General features: G+C 38.1%; 2 protein-coding genes across 2 annotated transcripts; one reads left to right on the top strand and one right to left on the bottom strand.

Annotated features, from left to right (window-relative positions):
- Positions 1-377: 377 nt before the first annotated feature.
- Positions 378-7,289, top strand: ppid (peptidylprolyl isomerase D). The gene is made up of 10 exons (XM_080900273.1): positions 378-560; positions 1,051-1,191; positions 1,705-1,811; positions 3,525-3,713; positions 3,873-3,992; positions 4,423-4,529; positions 4,762-4,903; positions 5,376-5,462; positions 5,697-5,739; positions 6,820-7,289. Exons 1-10 carry the CDS (start codon positions 476-478, stop codon positions 6,906-6,908), a joined length of 1,110 nt encoding a protein of 369 aa, XP_080756399.1. The 5' UTR covers positions 378-475; the 3' UTR covers positions 6,909-7,289.
- Positions 7,286-23,666, bottom strand: etfdh (electron transfer flavoprotein dehydrogenase). Its single transcript, XM_080900272.1, has 13 exons — positions 23,386-23,666; positions 22,509-22,667; positions 20,135-20,364; positions 19,595-19,676; positions 18,039-18,157; positions 17,519-17,596; positions 16,915-17,061; positions 16,013-16,153; positions 14,827-14,970; positions 13,638-13,806; positions 12,732-12,914; positions 11,632-11,853; positions 7,286-7,803 (listed from the first exon to the last, which is right to left on the bottom strand). Exons 1-13 carry the CDS (start codon positions 23,414-23,416, stop codon positions 7,640-7,642), a joined length of 1,869 nt encoding a protein of 622 aa, XP_080756398.1. The 5' UTR covers positions 23,417-23,666; the 3' UTR covers positions 7,286-7,639.
- Between the last annotated feature and the right edge of the window lie 1,258 nt (positions 23,667-24,924).

The following is a 24,924-nucleotide window of genomic DNA, read 5'->3' as shown; positions in this document are numbered from 1 at the left end:
GTTATAGTTAAGATTGGCTTTAAATTAAGCCAACTGTTGGTGTCAGTGGTCTGACTACACATGTATACTTTTATCTCTGAGTGCTGAATCCATGTGCAGCACAACACACAACAGCGGAGACCGGTGATCTCGTCTTTTTGGTGTTTTACTTTGGAAATCGCAACCGGAATACGCGTACAGTCATACTCACTGATCTTCTGTTCTACTTCTACCTTTGTATCTATTATTTTGTATCTGTTATTTTTGTTTTGCCAGTCATAATTACATAAACACTGTTTGTTTTTAAAACCGCGTGAGAGTCACTAGAAATTAAGTGAGAGTATACTGTTAACATAGACCGTAATCAGCCGGCTTTTATTTTGAATTTAGTAATCGGAAGTCGTAAGTCTTTCCCATTCATCCCGTGCAACCTGCTCCAGTGCACCGGTCGGATTTAGCTAGCATCGCTAGACTTAGTGTTGATTTTTATTAAAACATGTCTTATCCAACACCATCCGACAAGCCTTCAAACCCAGCAAACCCCCGCGTCTTCTTGGACGTAGACATTGATGGGGAGAGAGGTCAGGACATCTGAAATCGACTGTTGTTTAACATCTATTTGCGCCACTTTAAGCCTTAGCTTTGTTAGCTTAGCACCATCCTGGCACGTTCTAGTGACTTCTAGAAACTGATTTATATACCACATGCCAAAGACGCTATCAACTAGAAATAAACCAAGCTGTAAATTACACGTGTTTGTCCATTTAAGAGCATTAAGGCAAACTAAAACGTTTTGTGAGCCAGTTTTGTGAGTGTATGCACCACGTGTGCTTTTGTCGAGTGTTACCATATTCTTATAAGTGAAACATGAAAGGTTAAAAGAGGAACGAGTACACAGTCTATTGTATTATAATTATAAGTTTGGGTCACTTAAAATGTTTTCAATCTTATTATTTCAATTTACCTAAACAATGATGATTTTTCAATATAGAAACTGACGCTTGATAACATAGTCCAGATTAATATCATTGGTGTTGTAACTGATTAAACCGAGCTGCTTTCTGTCCTCAGCTGGCCGAATTGTTCTCGAGCTGTTTGCTGACATAACCCCAAAGACCGCTGAAAACTTCCGGGCTCTGTGCACTGGAGAAAAGGGCACTGGCAAATCGACTGGGAAACCACTGCACTTCAAAGGATGCCCGTTTCATAGAAGTAAATAGACTTCTTAACTTTGGAAGGAGAGTTTGAAGATGAATAGCTGAGTAGTTGAAAGGACATCCAGGGTAGCGAAGCATTTGGAGAATATATCGTTTATTGAATATTCAGTACATTTCCTAGGAGAAAATCCCAAGTCATGGCATAATCAGTGGCTTGGAAACTAGGTCTATGAGTACTTTTTTTTTTTTTTTTAAACTGAGTTTAAATAATACTGCTTGCATGGCTAAATTTAATATAGACAAGTAAGAGATAATAAATATATAATGTTAATGCCTACAGTTTACAAATTTACACAAAGTGTAAATGAATTGTTTTTTGCTCACACAAATGATCTCTCTTAATAGTTGTGCGACAAAGCATTTAATATGCAGAGTAAGTACCTGGATTCTTTTGGGATTGTTGAGCCCTTGAGAGTTCAATTTTAATAATAAGAAGCCTGGAACAGTGTTAATATTAAGTTTGTTTATTATAGGAAAAGTAATGTGGCTGTAAATTTATTCTTGCCAGTCATCAAGAAGTTTATGATCCAAGGAGGCGACTTCTCAAACCATAATGGCACAGGGGGTGAAAGCATCTATGGGGAGAAGTTTGAGGATGAAAACTTCCACTACAAGGTACACGACCTGTCACCAGGACTGCAAATTTGTAGCCATTTTCACACATGCACTGCAGCTCCAAACTTTTCTAGGACTTGCCCAACAGAAGTGCATGAGAGAACATTATCCAGTCTTTAACCTGCCAGCTCTCAGTTACAGAGTATGTGCAATGTTGGATTGCAGCAAAGGACAAATAGACATAAGATAAGATAACTCTTTATTGTCATTGCACACTCATATATAGTACAGTAGTACAATGAAATTGGAAAACTGTCCTACGTCGGCACTACATGTAACACAACACGACACGATACGACACATCACAACGCAACACAAACAACACAACACAGTATAATAACTTAGTAATAAAAAAGAAGAATAAGTGTATTTGTATTGCACACTGTTATTATTGCACATTAATTATTATTGCACCTTGTTATAAATATAAATATAATTATTTTTTGCATTGATCAGGGCTGTTGCCCTGTTGTAAAAGCTGTCCTTGAGTGTGTTGAGTGTGTGTTGCCTCCTGCGCACTATTTCCTGGCATTTAGCCACCTGAATTCAGCAAGACATAAGTAAATGTTGCTTTATACATAGTATAAAGCTGGTAGAAAAGGTAAAATTCATTGACTGGATTTAATCAGCATCTCTAGCTTAAATGTAAATTAATATCCGCTACCTTTAGTGTAACTTAACCCGTACCATTGTGACATAACATGTATTACTGTAAACTTCACCACATTGTGGCAAACTGCCCAGTGCAGTATTTTTATGCAATTTGAATAACACAAAGTTAGCTTGTTTTGCAAGACTTTAAAAAAAAAAAACATGGTTGAGCAACACATGATGTATAGATCCCATATCTAATTTAAAAGCTCTAGGAGGTCACATGTAATAGATCAAATTTCCAACTTGTTGAACAATTCTTACCTTTAAAAATAATCTTATCTTCCCCTCCTGCTCTCTCGTTTTACATCTTTACACATCTCTGAGTGTTCCACATAAACATTTTTTCTCTTCCTGGGAAATCACAGATGAGATCACAGAAACACTTTGTGTACTCGTAATGACCTCCCACCTAAAAACATCTAAATGTTACTTTATATTTCTCGTCTCTTGTAGCTAATTAGATGTTGAATAGTGACTGCAGTTTTATTTATTTATTTTTATTTACATCTACTTCATGCATGCATCACAGGGGATGTAAGGGCTATGTGGGATGTCGTTATGTTTGAGCAAGTGAAGTAACGTCAGGCTACAGCACATGAAAAATGACCTCATTCAGCAGTAATGCCAACAGTAATGCAGGTTTAATTACTTGTGAAGCGAAGGTGCCGAAATGCCGTTCCAGATCGTTTCCGGCCTGCTTTAACCCCTCCTCGTGCCACACGTGAGAAAGGAGAACAGTGAAAATAATCCGAACCTGATTCTCTTGAAATTGTCGGATGCTCATGTGTGAGAATGGCTTATGATTCTACATCTGGCGATTTTAAAAAGTTAGCTGAATTTCCTCATGCGCCACGTTGATTTGTGAAGTTTTATCATTTTAAAAATGCAATGCTTGGCTTGGATATTTGTGCCCTTAGTGCTTCTTGTCTTTCTTTTGCCTTCATTATCTACTGAAGCAAAGCAAAGAAATTCAAAGTTACTCAGAAACGATGGCTATGTTTATGGCTCATGTTTGATGTTCCAGCTGCTTTATCCAACCTATTTTCTTTCTCCATGTAGCATAGCAAAGTGGGTCTTCTGAGCATGGCTAACGCAGGGCCAAACACCAACGGCTCGCAGTTCTTCATCACAACTGTCCCCACGCCACACTTAGACGGAAAGCATGTGGTCTTTGGACAAGTGTTGAAAGGGATCGGAGTGGTAAAAATGCTGGAGTGCATTGATACTACAGATGATGCCCCTGTGAAGGTAAATGAGTCTTTACTGACATTTACTATTTAACCAAGATAACACCTGCTCTTAGAAGTTAATGATACCAATCTGCTCATTATTTTTCTTTCGTGTTAAGTCCGAAACACATTTGGTCTGTTAAGCTATCTTAAAGTTTCTGCTAACATGCATTTGCAGCCATGTATCATAGCCGACTGTGGTGAGCATAAGGATGGGGACAGCTGGGGCGCTGCACCAAGTGATGGAACAGATGCCCACCCAGACTTCCCCGAGGACTCCGACATCGACTTTAAAGATGTAAGTATCAGCGCTGTCTTTGATCTTCAAGGACTCAGGTTGGCAGATAACTGCTCTGCAAGGAGCACTGTGGCATTTTTTTTAATATGCTTGTTTGCTGGCTCATCCAAAGCCAAATGAAAGTGTGGATTAAAAAAAAATCAATATCACAAGGTCACATTTAGTCTGGTAAATAATGGAAGCAGGGGGAAAAGTGTTCCCAGTAATAATGAGTCAGATTATTACTGAGGTCATTGTTGTGCATGTTATCAATGTTATCAATTTTACTTTGAAATAAAGTAGTTTAGAAATTCTGGAGGTTAGACTTTGTGTTTGTAATGTTAGCAATGTCTCCTTCTCCTTGTTCTTACATAAGCAAGAGGAATGATGGCAAAAACTGCAAATTAAGATCAAAGGTTCCAGTTTCACTTTGGCCTGTGCTTCTTTTCAGATGGAGAAAGTTCTGTCTGTTGCTGAAGATGTGAAGAATATTGGAAACAACCTTTTTAAGTCTCAAGACTGGAAAGGCGCGGTCCAAAAATATAGTAAAGCTTTCAGGTAAGGTGGTTTTGATTTACTTGCAGTCATAATCACCTTGACTTAAAGAGAAGTCACTTTGAAAAGATATTCCACAGGAATTAAATATTACTCCCAGTAACCCAGAGATGATTTTCATCTGTCAAAGTGCTCTGTGAGGATTTTTGTGGTGTATAAGCCTGATTTTCAAACAAAGGAAACGGTAGCAAAGAATAATTCCAAAAGCTAACAAATGATCTTTTTATGTTCATAGGTACTTGAAGGTGTGTGGGGAACAAGTGGAAGAGGAGGCACAGAAGAAGCTGGAGCCCACAGCCCTCAGCTGCTATCTCAACACAGCAGCCTGTAAACTGAAGATGCAGCTGTGGCAGGAAGCTCTGGACAGCTGCAATCAGGTGACACGAGCTGGAACAAAGCAGACTGTAGCACATATCACAGATTCAGCCGAGTGCTCCTGTGTGGCTGTTAGGGTTTACCGCTGGTGAACTTATCAGGCTTCACATGCTAAGCTTATGTCCTCTTACCTAAGATATCAATCAGTACCCAGTTTTTGTTGCTGAAGATAGCACCCACGAGTGCTTAGCCTGATTCTGTCTACAGAGGCTAAAATCTGTCTACCAGCACCTTTAACAAACTTTGGGACTTGTCATCAGTCTGGAGTTACAAAGGAAATAAAAGAATTTGTCAAACCGATTATATATTCCTTGTAGATTACATGCATTTTAGGGAAAAAAGTGTCTATTTAGTCTCTTTGATGTTTTATTTCTGTCTACTTCAAAAAATCATGTGGAAATCTTTTAGATTCTGTGAAATGTGACCTTAAAATTTTATCAAATCATCCAAAGAATCATTTTTCTTGTCTTACAGGCTCTGGAGCTGAGTGAAGGAAACACTAAGGCACTTTTCCGCAGGGCTCAGGCCTGGCAGGGGTTAAAGGAATATAACAAAGCCATGGTAATGTCTACAGAACAGCCTCTTGTGTTAGAGACTGTACAACCCAGCAGCACAACATGAACACACTGCCTTTTATATGTCAGTTATCTAGTAGATTCTCCTGTAAACAATTGCAGTGAAAATTAAATATGAAGTTTAGCATTTCGCAATTTGGCATTAACATTAAAAATATTTTAAATCAATTAGCAGAACTGATTTTAACTAATTATTTTTATTGTGCTTCTAACTCGATAGTCTGATCTAAAGAAAGCTCAGGAAACTGCTCCAGAGGATAAAGGTAAGGTCTGCAGTGGTTTTGTTTTAACTAAAGTCTTGGTTTGATTTGTCCTCATAGCAAGAATACACCAAGTTTATGATCAGTGGTTTTTGATCAATAGTTGTTGGTCAGTGGTCATGGGAATTTGCATATTAGTGATCAAGGAACTGACCTCACAGCCCATTGTTCATTCAGTGGGCTAGTTCCAGTCACTGTGCAATGTACTGTTTATAAGATTGGGGTAACCTGCAAGTCAGCTGAATCTGAAGAAGGTTCAAGGTTCTTTATTTGTCACATGCATAGTTATACAAGTATAACACACAGTGAAATGTAACCTGACACGCTCCTCGACATGTGCAAAAATGGGGGGTAGAGGAAGAACATTTTATATATATATATATATATTTATTTATAGTATATAGTATATACATTGGGTGAATGTGCAGTAGTAGCAGCAGGAACGTTTCTCCCACTGAAAACGCTACGTCCGGATGAACAGAATCTAACTTTTGGGACACTAAGTTTATGTTTTATTTTTTCAATATATGTTCGTGTTATTCAAACTTAGCAAAGAGGTCATAGTCCTGCTGGAGAAAGACAGTAGTTTTTCCCCAAAAGATTTCTGTTCCTCTTAATTTGACTTTTTGCAGAAAATGAAAAAGTATGGTCCCCTGAAAGGTCAACTACAACACACCAATGAATCAGTTTCTTTAATGGTTGGATTTTGCATAGCTAGTAGGAAAATAGGATGCTGTAAGAGGGAGGAGGGAGTGTTCAAGGAACCACATCCTCACTATGTACGTTTAAGTGTGCTGGGTGCATCAGGCTCACTGCAAAACTGCAGCTTTTTGACAGTGTTTCATAGCCCTTTTGATATGTTAAGCTTCAGTTCATTGGCTGCAGGCTAGAAGATAAGAGCTATCAGTGTGCTTCATGCTCTCTCTGTGCCTTTAGGAGCAGGCTGTCTTTTTAAACTCACTAGCCGGGCAAAAAGTGGATGTATGGGAACTAAAACTTGCTCTGAAAACTGGATATTTGAGGGGAAATGTTAATAGAAACTAGAACCGATCTATAAAATTTCAAATCTCTTCTTTTTCACAGCAATCACCAATGAATTGAAGAAAGTCCATCTTAAAATCCAGGAGGAGAAAGAGAGAGAGAAGAAAATCTATGCCAAAATGTTTGCCTAAACTATCTGACCTCATGATGCAATTGGCTGTCATTATTTACAGTGGAAGCTGTACCCACAGATAAGGAGTGTATCCAGGTGAAAATGTTCAGTATTTTCATTTCATGGGTCCTCTCATGTTTTTACACCATGCACATTTCTTAATGTCTGTAAGCTTGGACCTGCCTTTACTGTAATGAATATCGTGAACATCGGTCTAATTGCACGGTGCTGGAAAACCAGGTGGTTTGAAGATTAGCAAAGCAATTTTGTGTGTGTGTTATTCCATGGTAGGAATTTTAAGAGTGCTCTTGGCTACAAGCAGGATATCCATTTGTGTTTATTTATGTTGTTTTTTGTGTTTATTTTTTAAACTGAGGTCAATAAAACAAGAGGGACAACCGTCAAGTTTCTTTATTAGTACTGGGACATTATCATAATATATACAATACTGTATATACCACCAGTAGTGCTGATATGAACCTGAGGTGATCATATATACACTAGTACAATTGGTACTTCTTAAAAACAAAACACTTTAAAATGCCTCCAAAGCAGCAAAAACTGCAAATTCTGGCTTCAGTTTTACACGGCCTTGCAAAACAATTTCTCTAACACCAAGTTTTTAAACATCCTTTGTCCTTTTTTGTACCCTCAAATAACTACATAGTTACTTCAGCTCTATATACTCAGGCACATTTTCCATATTCAAGTAATCTTTCAACACAAAAAGCAGAAAAACACCCAAGATGGTCACATTCCATTGTAGGCTGGTCCGCCACCACCCTCGGGCACAACCCAGTTGATGTTCTGGCTCGGGTCCTTGATGTCACAGGTCTTACAGTGGACACAGTTCTGAGCATTAATCTGCAACCTCATCCCATCACCTGTGTCCAGGGGAACATACTCGTACACACCTGAGTGTGGGTGAGAGAGTAAACGAGTTAGAAAACAGACCCAGAAGAAAAGCTGCTTGAATGACGTAATGACATGATTATCTATGTGAGATACTTTTTATATCAAATCCTTACATGGATACTGAGGAGTTCTTCCTTTTATAGTTTCTGTTATGGTTGCTGCACTGACAGTGTTCTGTCTAGGTGCTTGCTTTTACCCCTCTGACAGCATGTTTGGGATCACTGTCATTCTGAATAAAGAAGCCGTTGTTACATTCTTTCCAGATGGAGGATCAAAATCTGACAGTACATGTCTGCATTCATAATTTCATCAGTTTTGAAAGGATCCCCAAATGTGACAGATGGCTCTAGACACTGTTGTACTCTCTCCTGACCTCCCCTGTATATATTGACAATCATTAAGACTGGTTGCCACTAATTTTTCTTTCTTTCAGCCTTTTCTTCTACTAAGGCTTCAGCAAACAGTCCATGGATAAACTGAAGGACCAGATGTGTCTTTCAGGTCTGCATATTATTTCCTATTTCTTAACACTAGAACTGCTTTAGCTAGAACAGACCCCCTTGCATTTTAAAAATCTTGTGAAAGTTGAAATAAAACACCAACACTTATATTTTATGACTTTTCCTAAAATATGTCCATTCAGTGAATGTGATGAGGTCAATTATAAACTATTTATGGGCAATGACTAGTTCAGTATGTTTTTACAGTGAGACTGTTTTTATGCCTTTTTTATTTTAGCCTAAGTAAGACCAGCCATTATCCATTATGCTAGGTATTGTAGCAGCTGGATAGCGTAGTGATAAGACTACATGCCTTGGGTTTGGGAGTGGGAGTTTGATTCCCACCTGGGGGTGTCTGTATCCAGTAGTCCTAGATCCCCCACCCCAGACATGAGTGCGATAAATATGAGGATCCAGAGTGCTACGGCAAGGGGGAGCCAGGCCGACAGGTCAAAGGGGGAGAGATCTTGTCACCCCAAATGCGATAGAAGAAAGGATTGTTGAGTGTGGGAGTAACTGATCTACACTACGGCGGCAGCCTACAGCATACATCATTTGGACTGTGGAAGTGTAGTTGGATGATAGCAAAGAGCACACTATTTGGCATTTAAGTTCATCCCTTGAGTTTGCACGAATGACTCACGGGTCAGTTTAAAGTTGCTTTCTGAAAATAGTCAAGTCATTATGTCTGCTTCAGGTCTTTCTTTTAATGGTTGCCCCACCTGCAGGCAAAATGTCTTAATGTTGCGGGTTTTTATTTTCACAAGTTTTCATAAATTATAAATCTTTTTAATGTAGGAAGAACCATTAGCTAAAATTGGTCGTTTTTTTCCCACTCATTAAAAGAATGTTTTGTTTCTACCACAAAGGTTAACAAGATGAAATAATGAGAGTAAAAGTTGATAGTTTAATCAGCTTTTCATCTAATTTTCCCCATCTCCTAGTTACATTACTGCTCCCTGCTTTAATTTTAATAGCACATAGACCTAACTATTACCAAACCCTATAAAGCCCAGTGATAGACTCCAGCCCCACTTCTACTCTGAAGACGTGGAAGATGATGGATGGGTGGATGATAAAGACCAAAGGTGCACATAGTGATGGTAAAGTTGTAGATTTTTTTAAAAACCATATTCCTAATGCGTGCTTGCAAAATTAGTTAGACTAATCATGGTTAATGAGTGTTTGTGCCCAGATGAATGTAGGCTGCGGTAAATATAATAATTTAAGCCTCCAAACAACAGCCTGAAACTGGTAATGATGAGTGCAGGGCAAAACCTAACAGTGCTTCTGTAACTACATTTTAAATTTTAAACATGTAGCAGGTTCTAGATTTTGTGGCCTTATTATATGGAACAGTGTAAGGCTGACTGATTATACTCCAAACATAGTTGTGATTAAAAAATACAAAAAAACAAAACAACCTCAAGGATAGTTTATAGGCTGTAAGGTTGGAGGCAAGTAATAGATTTAAGCTGTGTTAGTTCTCTGCTGCTTTTCGCCAGCCAACCCTGGTATTCCCATAACTATTAAAAAAAGCATTTGGACCTTGCTGACCTAAAGCTGCACTGTGTACAGGGGTATTAATGTAACTGCTGGCCTTTCTCCCATGCTCTTTAGGGCTTGCGTCTGTGGGTCTCAACTTGTGCTGCATTTTGCTTCTCGTAGACCTCACATCATTAAGTTTCAGTTTCCAGAGAATTCAAATGGAGCCACAGTCTGAGAGACAGAATAATGAGTTTAGCTTAACTTAAATAGAGATAAACACAAAGAACCTGAGCCTGTCTACCTGGCTTAAACAAACTCACTCATACCCTAAACCTACTGATAATAATGTCATTACATTTGTTGTGAGATTTGGTTTTAAATGGAGGCTGAAGCTTTTAAAAACAAGAAAATGTTACTCATTACCACAGAGACACCCAGGAATGCTGGCCTCAACTCGCTCTCTTTTTTTAAAATACTTAGCTTGCTTGCAACATTGCCTGGTGTGTATGCAAAACCTACGGTACCTATAGAAATTTACAGTCTGTCAGTTTTTGCAAATGACCTTAAAATATTTTTGGGGAAGAAAAAGAAAATCAGGATACAAGATTTTTGACAGCCTCCTTTTTCCACATGTAGCACGCAGAAGGAATTGGTAAACTTGGGTGTGTGTGTTTTGTTTTTTTTTAAATCCTATGGTTAAGGTGTGGAAGTTTCCTGGAAAGAAATTGTAAGAAGCAGCAAACAAGAGGACATAATATTAGCTGCTACTTTTGCACATCACCGCAATGTGATACCACACAGGCATTCACCTAATATCTGAGCTTACTGCACCCAACATTTGTGCCATTAAAGCCTGCATATGTCAAAATAGCTTAAGTTCTCAATAAGACATTAACCCATCAGAACATCTTCAATGAGCCTTGGAATTGAATGTACAACTCTCATGAACTATATTGCAGTGATGTACAACCAGACTTTGCTTCATTTGCTGTTTTAATCATTGTGGGTAGTGCTTCATAATTCACCGGTCCAAAATCTCCTAAAGGTATTCAACTGTGTTCAAGATCTATTGAGTAGGATGCTCACAGGAATAGTTACATAATTTTCAGACTAGTAAAACCAGGATAGAGATGTTTTACTTTAAGACAAAGGTGATAAATTCAGAACAATGTTTTATTGATTAGGAGAGACTCTTCCTTGGAGGGTAAAAGAGGGGCCGGAATCCCTTATTTAGAGGTCTCCATTGTTAATAATTCAAAGGAAGAGGTTATAAGTGGGGCTGAAGCTTATGCTTGCTTAAGTCAAGTGAAAGGCACGGCTAAAACAGAGAGACAATCACATCATCTTTGAATTAATGTAACAGGAGCGAAACCAACAAAAACTTACAGGAGAACATAAAAACTCTCAAAAGCCCCCAACCAAACTGGACGTTTCAATCTAGTGAGGTAACAATGCTAACTAGTACATGTGTGCTCCATGTTTGGTGAAACAACTACACATAACTGGTTTAAGAGAACACTAAATGAGAGCAATTCTGATAAAGCATTGACCATTTAACACATAAAAGAACTAAATCATTGCTGGTTCCAGTTTTCAGGTACAAGTGTTTGCTTTGCTTTTCTGAACAGACTGAATGTCAAGGTGACTATTATGTTTAATAAACTACAATGATTAGATTATGTAACTCTGTCCTCTAAGCACATTGCTTCTGTGTTACTAATGTTAACATGCCCTGTTTAATTTGATGTGGATATGTATGCAAGAACTCAGTTTTCACCTTCTTACTTTACTATGTGGAAAACATGTTGCAATTCTCTTTAGGGACTGTAGTGGCATTACCTGCGGGGCAGAAACGTTGCTCGGGTCCATCGTAAATACCCAAGTTCCTGGCGACCGGGATGCTGTCATCTTTTAAGGTAAGATGTGGGGGTTGGTCCCCCTCATGGTTGGTCCCACTCAACGCCACAGAGGAGAGCAGGTCAAAGCTTATCTTGCCATCAGGCTTGGGGTACTCAATCGGTGTACATTCCTTAGCTGGTTTCAGCTGGTTTGCATCAGTACCTGAGAAAGATTTTGCAGAGTTGGTCACAAAATGCTGATTTATCCGCTAGGATAAGATAACCTCAGACCTCAGGTAAAGACAAACCACTGGTATTTTGCGGTTTCTGCCGTTCTGCAGCAACAAACTTGAACACAGTGGAAAACCTACAGTAGTCCACTTTGCAATCTTTGCACATTAAGTCAAGGTCACTGGCAATACAGACTTTTTACAGCCTGGCAAAGAGTTAAAGTAGAGCTGCAGCCACCGATTATTTTAGTGATTGAGTAATCTATCAATTAATCACATAATTGGATAAGAAATACTTTTGTCTTATTAATGAGCAATAATAAATACTCAAAAGAGAAAAAGCACAGGTCTTTCTAAATGAACTGCTCATTGGTTTTCTATTTTAGTAATTGTAATGTTTTAAAATTTTAAAACATTGTACTGCCTCTCACCCTATGGTAGCTCCAGCTCCCCTGTGGAAAAGAATGGATGGATGGAAAAAATATATATAAATACTCTCAAGTACTCTCTGACGAGGTAGATTTGTTGTGTGTTCAGGTTCATGTGTTTTTGTGCTTGTGTGTAAGTGTGAAGAAGACAAGCGAAGAGTGTTTGTCTTTACGCCTTTAAAGGAGAATGTAGTGGCTAAAATGAAGAAAAGCGAGCATATCTGAAGTTGGCCCCATGCTTTGATGCAAAGTTTCTGTGCTGCTGAAAAGAGATCTTATAATTGTTTAGAACGCTCGCGTTTTCATGGTGACAATGATGCGCTACAGAGCCACGTGTTAATCGAAGCATCTAAGCAAAAAAATGTGTCAAGAATTTTTTATTATCAAATTACTCGATGAATTGCTGCAGCCCTAAAATAAAGAATCTGTTCTGCAATACTCACCACAGTGTTTTAAGGTCCAAGGCTCTTTTCCTCTAAAGATCCAATAGAAAATGCCAGTGTAGATCATACCACCGTAGAGGCCAAAGTAATTGTGGAATGATGGCCTAATATTTCTTACTGCGTACAGCTCCTTCCACACCCAAGAATTCTTTAGGTTCTCAGCATACTCAGGTACATGAAGCCCTAATGAGAAGAAATAATAAAATAGAAATGATAGTTAACAATAACAAATTTAAGGACTTTAGGCTGAATGAACATGAATGAAAGTGGAAAAAACAATGTTACACCAAACCCTTGCATGTAAATCTGAAACCATCTCAAATGGGCACTACCATTAGGTGTAAAAAAGCAATTTGGTTAACTAACCATTTAAAAAAAAATGTTTCTTTCCAGAGTACAAGATTTGAAACATAACTTTTATTAACTGAGTAAGCACTGTACTCACGAGATCCATTTTGTTGCCTATGCAAAGGTTTTGTTTAGGCAAGTGTATATTATTTCCCTTTTGGTTACGTTGAACCTGTGATAAATCGTTGTTAATGAATTCTGTCCTTTCAGAAAGTGAGTTATGACCCTTGAAACTGCTTACACTTGACATTTTTATTGATACTGCAGTTCCCTGATTGATGCACCTTCAGTTTGAGCACAAAGATGATGCCCCCTTAGGAAAGAAGTTTTCTCATTGTGTATTGAAAACTCATAAGCCTTTATTGCCTGACCTTTTCAACCTTTCAGAATTGCTACCTGCCATTCAATCTTGTGCAACCCAGGTTTGTAGGGTCTCCCCTATGTTGTTTCAGAATTTGATTTAGAGAGGTAGAATCCTCAACATCCCATGACTGAGTAAATGTAATACATACAGGTGCTGTAGCTACCATGACCATTGCTAGGTCTTAAACTCTGTACCTGCTGTCTCCGAGTCCAGAGTCTCTGCTGTGAGTTTGGAGAAAATGGCTTCAGCAGCCAGCATGCCACTCTTCATTGCTGTGTGGGTGCCTTTGATCTTTGGCACATTCATGAAACCGGGGCTGCAGCCGATCAGCAGTCCTCCAGGGAAAGTCAACTTTGGGATGGACTGAAAAGAAACAGGAAGTAGTTCATGTTTAACTTTCTTCTGTTCTACTTTTAAGTAAACTTTTAATTGGATTTTTTGAATTTGGCCATTTAATCAGATGTAACCTGGGAAAATGTGTCACTATGTCTAAACACATTTCTGGCCCATGACAAAGTAAGACTTAATTAATATTCAGGCATCTATTTATGTAAAACCCCCTCAGGGATGAGCAAAGGCCCCAGCTTTCCTGTCTATGTGAATGAGGAGTGGCTGAGCAGTATATTATATATTATATATATATTTTTACTTTTTTTTTTCTTGCCACCCCAGGTGATCACTTTTGCTGTCCATATGGATTAGAGAGCAGTGTTAACTTTCCACCTTGTTCAGCACTTGTACAAGTAGAATGTAATGCTTGGTCAATATAGTAATGTTGAACATTTTTTAAACACATTAAGCACAACTGGTCCGCACACAGTTAAGGCAGTTACCAAGGGTAACAACTTAGCCATCTAGTGTTTATGTTAAAAGCCAGAGGGTGCCATGGAAAATGGACAAAAGAGCTGCATGTGGCTCAAAACCCCTGCCCCATGGAAAACAAATGACAATTATTACTAATTAAAAAGCTGTGTTTATATTATTAATATTCTACTTTTGTCCTCTCCATATCTGATAGCTCAAGTGATATTACCTGATCTCTTTTCAGACCTTTTATTATTAAAATACACTAATACTAAAATTCTAATTGACCAGGAAGGAATCATAAACAGAAAAATCAGGACAACCACTTTACAGACTCACAAATGCAAATGCTTTATACAATTAATAACCAAACACACAATATTGTAATCAATTCTTTGTTGTTGTTTGCTGTTAATATGGAGTTAACAACTTTAATTTGTTTACTCTTGATTGCTCATGACTTTAATTAATAGATTAAAACAGTCCTTAGAGTAAACCTAAGTTGTGATGCACATCTTGTGATGAGCTGTACTCACTCTTTGGACATTCATTATGCAATTACGCAGAGTACAAACATACCTGACATCCTCCCTCATTCAGGGCCCTGGCTCCATATGCAATCCTCTGGCCTCCCTCCAGTGTTGGAGCTACAAAGGGATGGTGCTTCCAGCGTTGGAACTCTCTGAATGGGCTCAGGTAAGGATTAGTGTAGTCTAGACCGACCTGACGTGAGAGAAATTGTAACTTCAACAGACTGAGCGGAAAAAATAATAATAATAATCATTGAAGACAAATGCAGGCTGAAAACATTTTCTTCCACCAATCTATGCCTGCCAGATCATTTAAACTTAAAATAGAGACCCTACTTATTTTTGTACCTGTTCAGATCACTCTGAACCTTATACTGAACTTTTTTGAAAGTTCCAGAGTGAAACTATGGGAGGAAGTTTTTTGGGTATGAAAGCTCACATTGGACATTGAAGCAAAAAAATACCAGGACTTCTAATGTCCTCTATAACACAACACAAGGTCACCTTGTGTTGAGTTGTCTGAAGAAGGATGAGGCTAAAGTTTAAAGAGTGGCAAATATGGAAACAGACTCCTCTGTGCTTGATGTGTGGCCACATTCACTGACTGCACATGAAAGGCATTGGTCATAGATGTGAAACCTGCCTGGCATTCATGGCAGTAGCTCTGAATATCCAGGTAACAACTCAAAATGGCATCATGCAATCAGGACAAAATATGAGATCAGCCTCAAGCGAGACTGTGTGCGTGTGTCTTTTGGTGGTAAAATGAAATGCAAAATGAACTCAATTAATGACCAGTGGAGAGCTTCATAATCCAGTCTGACAGAGTTGGAGAAAATTTGCAAAAAAACCCCAAAACCCAGTGATATCAACTGTCTCAGTGCATGTGTGCAGAAGCTGTGATCACATCAGGGTTGCTTTGAGACCTTTTTTTCTTAGTTTATTGCTAAAAGCATGATACATGCGCAATTTAAATTTCGAATTATCTCTACATCAGATACAGCACACAGACATAATATGTAATCCTACAACACATATGATCTAGTTGGAAGAATGAATGTTGAGAATGAATTGCTTTTATTTATTCATACTCTACAGACTGAATAATAAAAACTAATAATGTAAAATGCCAAAGCCTTTATTGAAAAGCTCAAACAATATCCTGACATTTTTTTACTGCATGGAGCATCCAGCTATCATGTATGAATTGGTAAAATGTGCACAAAACCACTCACAACAAAGCCCAAGGCCACTAGAGGCTCTCCTTCATTTAGATGATACAGAAAGGATCCTCCATACGTGTTTCTGTCCAGGGGCCAACCCACAGAATGCTCCACTCTGCCTGGCCTCCACTTCTTCTCATCAATCATCCACAGCTAACGACAAAAGACACAAAATCAAAAACAAATGAGATGTTACAAATCGTGAAGTATCTTTACTATATTATTCCTTTAGTATTATAGTGCCATATTATAACCTTTAGTAACTCTGCATAAGTCAAAGTTGAAAATGGTAATTATTTATTTTATCCTAGGCCTTAGTAAAGAGCCTCAGTTCATCCATTTTCTGTTTTAGCACTTCTTCCTTTAAAGTCAACTGTCATCATCCTCCTGTCAGTTTGCTTTTGTAAGTCATATGACCCCAGGTGGCGCTAAGGAGGCCTAGCCCAGCTTTTTATTGTCAGGGACTGATTGTATCCTAGACTGTGACCTCTCCTCAATATGGCAGTGATACTTCTAGGCTGATGGACACAGACTCACCATTCACTCAGGTAAGCACACACATCAAACAACTCATTGCATTTTCCTTTGTAAATAAACCAGTTAAACCCCAGTAAACTTGAGTGGACTCCGTCTTTTGTTGCAAGCTGAAGCCACCTATAACAATGGCTTTATTCTGATTGACAATGTCTCGAAAACAAAAGGTTTGTGGCTAGAGCCAGTGCTATGTTCCTGTGATGACCATATTAAGAGAATCATAAACAGACAAGAAAAGAAAAAAAACCCCTGAAACTAAGCATTTAGAGCAAGCCCGATGAAGCCTGAAGCTTATAGTGACTTCTTATTTATGTTTATAGAACCACAATGTCATCCAGTCTTGAAATACTAAGCTGATAAAGACAGTGTATGGTATTTACCTCCTTCAGGCCAATGGCATAGGTTTGGGGTTCACAGTTTTCACGCAGGTTGAATTTGTTGTACAGCTGCTTGGCTAAGTGGCCGTGACAGCCCTCACCAAACAACGTGACTTTAGCATGGAGCTCCATTCCCCTCTCAAAAATATCCTGATGCAAGAGAGGAGGAGGATTCGTAGATGAAAGACAAGTAACTGAATAGATTACAGAGAATAGTTAGGTTGTCCTGGTGACAAACACTGAATTGCTTTTTTTGTAGACACTAATGATGCACAATGGGGGGAAAAAACCCTTGAAATAGATCAAACCCTACACTCTCAGAGCCAAATATGATTTTCTACATGAAGCGTATGAAACAAAAACACCATATATAATGCTCTATACTGTTTTGTAGACCTTTTCCCCAGGTATAAATAAAGAAACGGCATATTTTTATGCCTGATGGTTCAGTTTGTTTTATATATCTTTAACATAAAGACCTGATAAATCAAAGCTATTCATGTGTAGATTACAAGAAACTCCCTAAAGGTTCTAATTTTCATTAAGCTAACACACCAAAGACAAGAGTGGAACAGTATTATTAAATGAACTTTTCACAGAACATTACCTTTGGTGATCCATCCTTGGCAATGCCTACATCATTGGTGGCAATTCCTTTTACACTTCCATCTTCATGAAATAAAACCTTAACATAACAGAGTTAACAATGAACACTTTACACATTGAGAGAGCACTAACCACTACATGTTCAATTAATTAAGATGGTTGAAAACTGGATGTCTATACATTCCTAATTCTGTAAATTCCTACCACCTTTAAGCCTATCATGTAAAGTAAGACATACAAGGTTTGTGATGTCAGTCTCTTGTTATTCTTTTATAACTCATAAAACCAGACCAGTAGTGTAAGCAATAATAGTAAGTTTTAATTAAGTTTGATAGCCTCATAGAAGCCAAAAAAACAATTTCAAGAGAATAAACAAGATCAGCAAGGCACTCACCAAGTTTCGTAAATATCTTACAACTGGTAATTCAGATACCGTGTCTCGTGAACAAGACATCAATCACACAAAGTTTTGAATGCCAATGACATATAGTACATCAATGAAAAATCAAAGACCATCTTACCTCAGCTGCAGCATAACCAGGGTACAGCTCAACACCAAGCTCCTCAGCCTGTTCCCCCAGCCAGCGCACAAGGTTCCCCATCCTGACAATATAGTTACCATGATTTTGCATGGGCAGGCCTACGAACGGTAAGAAAGTTCATCCACAGATTAAGTGAGCACCTTGGATTCTCCAGAGTTTTATCAATAAGCTGAATTACAGGTTTTTGAGTCTTTGGACTTGACAATCTCAGTGCAAAATAAAAAAACAAAACAAAAAAAACCCCATATCAAGTGTAAACCTCTGTGTCTTTTTGTGAAGATATTTTGGTCAAAGTCCATTTTAAGACCCTTTAAAATTAACCTTTAACCTTAAGACTAACAAACAGGCTGGCTCATACCATTAGGGTTCCAACCATTCTACTGTCTCAGCTAGACTTTTGGAACCACACCTTATATTTATAGTGCAATTGTTTTCTTTTAGGCAAGTTTGCTCATGCACATCGTGAGCCTACCATGAAACTTTCTGCAGTGACGTGCCCCAAAACCATTTAAAACGCTTCTAAACAGGTAGAGATCAGGAGTATAGTTTATTATACTTTTTAAGGTCTTTTATTACATTTATTGTAAAAGGGCATGTAGACACCCTAAAGATATAAGATTTGGAATGATATAATCTGGTTTTTAAGTGATGACGTATAAACCCTGCTTCAGAGTCCAAACTACTCTGCATTTATTAAGGCTGTTGTGTTTTTATAATGTTTTAATTCTTTGTATCTTGTTCTATTTAATCTAAACAAGCCCCTTAAAAAAAGTCAGTGATCACTGTTGGTGTCTCTCGGTGTTATTGCCAATATTCATTTGCAGCACATTTTAAAGCTCAGTTTTTAAAACCTTACGATGGAATTACAGCTCAGCCCATGCAGCAGTATATTAATGACTAACCTCGTATTGTGGATGGATTATCTCAGTTGTTTCCCTGACTGAAGTTTGGTCCATTTACGGCATCCTGTCATGCAATTGCATTTGTCACAACTTCATCAATTCTGTTTTTGTGGATGCCTGCATGTTAAACCTGGTAGAGCAGCCATACTGGTCATTTTATTAGAGATGAAAGAATTTAGATAATTTGTAACTCTCAGTGATGATGCAGTGCTTGTTTGACTTTGGGACCTGAAGTGGAGTTTGGACCCGGAAACAGCTTATGACTTCAGACTTAAAGACCGGATACTTGATTAAAAAAATATTTTCACATTTCTATATGAAGCAGCATGTATAAAACAAACAAAAAACAAACAAATAACAAAAAAAAAAAAAAAAAAATTAAGAATCTATGAACATGAATATACACAAATATACAATTAATGAATCAGTCTGTTATTGACTACATGAAGATTTTTGGTGAAAATAGAGTGTAATCAAGAAAGTCCCAGAATTTACCAATTTGTGCAATTCCAATTTCTGCCTTCAACCACGTAACCCTAACTAAAATATCCCTTTGCCAGTACTCTATTGAGACATATAGCATAAGACAGTGTTATAACATTTTTATTAAAAATTAATACGTGCGGCTTTTACCTGGCAGTATGGGAACAGGGATTCTGTATTTCTCTGTTAAAATGCTGAATACATCTTCAGTCACCGGTGTGTTCAATGGTGCCTGTAGTACAAACATTATTATTGATGGTTTGACTTCCAAAGGATTTCTAATAATATAAACTATAATAACAATATAATAAAACAATTATAATTATAACAATTTCTAATATTCAAAAATTACATTCTTATACCTGTACTGTACTCTAACATTCCAAACAATTTTTCAAGCTTCACAGAATTGTACAAATTCTGTTTCTGTCTCATATACTGTATTTTCCAGTATTCCATGTATTTCCATGTTTGCACATTTAATAAGCTGCTGCTCATATTTCCTGTTTTCCTAGAAAAATATAAAGAAATAAGGGGTGGCTCCCGACACCTGCAGAGTACTGTATGTGATAGTATGCACAATATGTTGCCTTTTTTAAATACAGCGTTCCTTACATGCAATCATGTCAGATGCATTACACAATCTACAAAACATCTATACATCAATCACATGTTTTTTAAGTCACCTACCCCACGCTCCTTCCAATCAGGAATGAGCTCAGTAAGGGCACTGGGCTCCAGACAGGCTCCTGACAGAGTGTGTGCTCCAATCTGAGGGGCTTTCTCCACAAGGCACACTCGCAGCTCCTTTTCATGTTTGTTGGCTAGCTGTTTCAGACGAATAGCTGCTGCAAGACCAGCAGGACCTCCACCAACTATCACCACATCTGCCTCATCTGCAAACCTCTCCATTTCGACACCTGCATGAAGAACATTAAATATGGAAGAGATACTCAGACCAGACTCCAATGATTACTCATGTGGAAGAGAACGCCGCTCAGTACTCAGCTAGTTTTAAATATCTAGGATGAAAACAGCAACTCTGTGTGCCCAGATGGTCTTACTTTGGTTAAAGCCAAAGTAATGCCACCCCAAACCAAAAATTGAGAATTTTTGGAATCAATGTAGCTACAGAAAACGCGAAAAGTGAAAAAAGCAACAAAACTATTTACTGAATGGCAATAAATGAACACAGTGAACTTTAAATTTGGATTGACATTAGAACAACGATAAGACTTCACAAAAAACAAAAATAATTTTATTGTTTTATTCATGCTTAAGAGTTGACAAGCATACCAAATCCACACTGCAATTTCTCTTTGAGAGTACTCAGCTTGATTTCTTTTTATGATTGCTGCATGCAGTGACTAAGACTTTGTGCACTCAGCACCAGACTCCAATGATTCCTCAAATACAGCTGCCTCTGGAAAATTTGCTTTAACTAATTAGAAGATATACAAATATAGTGTGCCACAAAATCCATGAAATCATTAACCTAACTGAAGTCTGCCAAACTGCTTTTCAAGTGTGTGTCAGAAAGAACGAGTGCAAGAGGTGTGATGAAATGCTGAGAGAAACTGATGACAAGAAGAGCCCCTTTTCACTACCTGCGGTTTCAGTTGTTTTCTATTACAACTGAGTACCACCTAATTGAAAAGTCTAAAAATTGAGTCGAGTTGAGCCAATCCGTTTCCAGTAGGTACTAGAGATGGCACGATACCACTTTTTTATGTCAGATACCGATATGAATCCGATATAGTGTATTTTTTAATCAATAATACTGTTTTTTTAAATATCTTGCTGCATTTTGTATAATTTCATACTCAAGTTAAAAAACAAACAAACAAAACACTCAAGCTATTCTGTTATACCTGTATGCAAAAAATACACTGCACCCAAAATATTTCATAGTTCAGCAATACTGATCAATCTAATAAACTTAAACCTACACCACCCTCCCTATCCTGGTATTTTAAAAAGATACTAAGCGGAAATATTAAGCAACCTAACTAATAGGGTTGCCAACTCCCAGCAAAAAAGAAATAAAATAAAATAAAATAATATAATAGGGAACCACCCCCACCCTCCACCTCATGATGCTTAATCGACGTAATCAACTTTAATTTGATGCAGTGTGGAAAAAAAAGTGGGCCAAAAACAAACAAGAGAGACGAGAGTTGCGACAGAAAAGCTGATCAGCCGATTATTGATCAGTTTCATGATTGAAGTAGCAACAGAAGAGGGAGGGAGAGAGGAGAGGCAGTCGCTCCATATATCGGTTGTTAAGCTTAACGTGGGAATGCTTTGCAAACATTCAGAGATGAACTTACATACTTGCTTTACTTCTCTCTGGGATAACTTTCTCTGAGATGAAATGCTGGTTTGGTAGTGAAGCTGCAAATGCTCAACCAGACCGCCGAGAGGTCACGCACGCCACAGCCGCTCTATCACGTTACGCATACTGCTCCTACGTGCTAAGGTTATGAGTTGAGTTACGCCATGTCGCAAGTTTTGTGAGGTGCTTTCATGATATTTAATGAATCGGATTACATTTTTTATTTCTCTCCAATATCCGATCCAGTAATTTAGGTCAGTATCGTAATTTAGGTCAGTATCAGTACCGATACATAATATCGGATCGGTCCATCTCTAGTAGGTACTAGTGGAAAAGGGCTATTAAAAAAAAACGCTTCTAAAACTGATTGCCGATGCGGAAACACACTAGGAGAAAAAGCTGAAAATGGATTTTGACAAGTACGTATGCAGTTTCATTTGAAAGCTGTACAAAAGATTTCTACCCAGTATTTCAGTCTTTATTTGTGTCAAAGGTAGGATGAGGGTACAGTGGATTGAACGTATTGAATACATGGATTGAAAATAATGATTTATCAGCATATAACTCAATAGCATTTAGCTTGGGGGTTGGGGGCAGGCACAATTCTGTGACTCTTGCAAAAACCAGACTCCATACAGCGGGCAGAAGGTGTTTAAAAAATAATTATGTAAATAATTAATTAATCACATGATTCTAACTTCTTAATTAACTTATAACAAAGTTACTTACCTTCCCATCTTGGATCTTTATCTCGAGGATGGATGGTGTAGTGTGTGGTAATGCGGGGTGTTGACACTGTAGAGCATGCCCTTCTGTGTAGTGCTGTGTAGAGCTGAGGGGTAGCATGCTCTGTTTTTATTTTCTGTAATAACCTGGCACATCTGTGGGCTGCAAGACAGAAAACAGCTGCCAGTCAAGACCAGTTTCGGCTGGTGGTAACGTGAACAAAAATACTGTTCTAACTTGACTGCTTTCAGCCTGCGTGGGTTAAAAAAGAAAAGACACAAATTAAAAGACTTCCAACCAGCACAAATAGTCAAAGCCTATGGGTTTAGGCAGGTTCATTAGTCCTCTTATGTAGTCATAGGACTTGTGAAACAAAACACGTCAACAATTAGATCATGAAGTAATTACCCTGCGCAACCGCTGCACTTCTAAGTGCCAAGCTTGCAGAGCTACTCTTTAACTGCTGCAAAGATAGACTGCGATTTATCATCGGTCTCCCGTTAATAAATAGCTTGTTAAGTTTCAAAACAATGACGGGACCTTAAAATAAGTACCTAAACCTCTGAAAAGTCGTAACAGTGAATGTTTCTTAGGCCTAGGACTCATTTCAACTGACCTATTTACTAGTTCAACTTTAACCTACTTATTAGCTTTACGCTAACACAGGAGATGGTGCTAGGCTGTTTGGGCTAATGCTAAGCTTAGCATTTCTAAAAATAATTGCTAAATGCATTTAACAACAAGGAAAACATATTCACGACTTAATTACGTACTAAATGCTAGAGTAAAAAAAAAATGCTGGTGAAATCTAACAGCGGTATCTAACGTCAAACAGTGCAAGCTCGAAATGTGTTAGCTAACCGGCTATTAGCTGACGTACCTTGGCATGAGTATCTGCTAGCTGGAAACATTGTGTGTCTGCCAGTGCAAACTCACAAGCAGACAGCGGGTTGTCTTTTGAAAAAAAAATACAGCCTGAAGAGAAGCTATTACGTCCTTACTTTGCTGCCAGTTTAAACGCTTATGAAACCCGCACACCTGCTACGCGAACTACCAGTGAGGTATGTAGCTTACAAAAGGGCTCTCATAACACCGATACATTCAGGAGCGTCAAAAACTGCGCTGCTCTTGCAGCGGCGCCGCTTACTTAAGACAGCCACAACTACGCAACTCGCCCTCTGTCAGAGCAGTGTTATGAGATTGTAAAGTGTGAGTCGGGCATTATTTAAAGGTGTGTCCTCAGGCCAATGTCCAGCTGGTTTAGTTTTTATTGGCACGTACGTGTCTAAGTTAAACCAGTCTGAGCCATAACTCCCCTTGGAATATCATCATCTTATCTCATACAATTTAGTTCATCCATAGCTGCCGATGAATGGAGAGCCAAAACTGCTGGGAGTAATTTTAACCCAGCACACATGGCTTAAACATTAGCCTTTTCAGCCAGGTTTAGCCAGTGTGAACTTTCAAAACACATGACCATTTAATTCCAGTTTGGACAAATGGCTTACCTTCTGTCTTAGGTTTGATTGACAGGTGTAGAACTGTCCTGCAAACTCCCATAAACCCCAGGAGTCATCAGCAGGAGGAGCCAAAGCAAACGAGTCAACAGATAGTTTGTGGATACCTTTTGACAGCCTGGTTAGCAAAACCCAAAGAACACCTGCTGATGGCATTGTAGAATTCATGAGATACCACAGTGATGCAGTTGGTCTGAGAATACATGGTCCACTGTCAGGAATGATGTGTATCTACACCTTTATGTTTTGGGAATAAAAACAACCCCTATGTATACCAATGTACTGCATATCACAGAGTTGTTATGCCTATTGTTGATATATTCATGTAGTGGCTATTCTAGAGTCTGTTGGAGCCCTAGGCAAAAATTCACAGGGGAGCCCTCCAACCAGCATTCTTTACCATTATGTTGTGAATAATCTGACACTAACTAAAAAAAATATATGTATTGCACTTGACACCATCACATCACAACCAACAGAGTGGGACACACTATGCTGCTTTGCTGCTAAGCTAACTAATGTTAAATTCCAAAGTAAACAAAAGAAATAAGACAAGTAAGACAATTTAGTTATTTAATATTATTTGGTCATTAGTTGTTTCACTCAACTTTGCCTTGTTTTTTTTTTCGCTCCTAGAAGATGAATCTCTTCATTTCTCTTCATTTTTATTCAGTAGCTTTCCTTATTGTCATTGGGTTTGTTAAAAACTCACATATATTCTTTAAAAATATATATATATATTAATATTTTCATCTTGAACTGAATGAGTTTGTCACTCCAATTTGTGACTCTAATTTATTTTACTTAAAAGTATTTAATTAAATTGTAGTGAAATTGTAGTGCCATAATCAACATTTTGAGGTTGAAAGGTTTTATGGCTAGCTCAAATTACTCTTAGCTAC

Source organism: Rhamphochromis sp. 'chilingali' (assembly GCF_963969265.1).
Source record: "Rhamphochromis sp. 'chilingali' genome assembly, chromosome: 13".
Taxonomy (NCBI): Eukaryota; Metazoa; Chordata; class Actinopteri; order Cichliformes; family Cichlidae; genus Rhamphochromis; species Rhamphochromis sp. 'chilingali'.
Note: the sequence above shows the minus strand (reverse complement) of the source record. Positions and strands in the feature narration are given on the sequence as shown.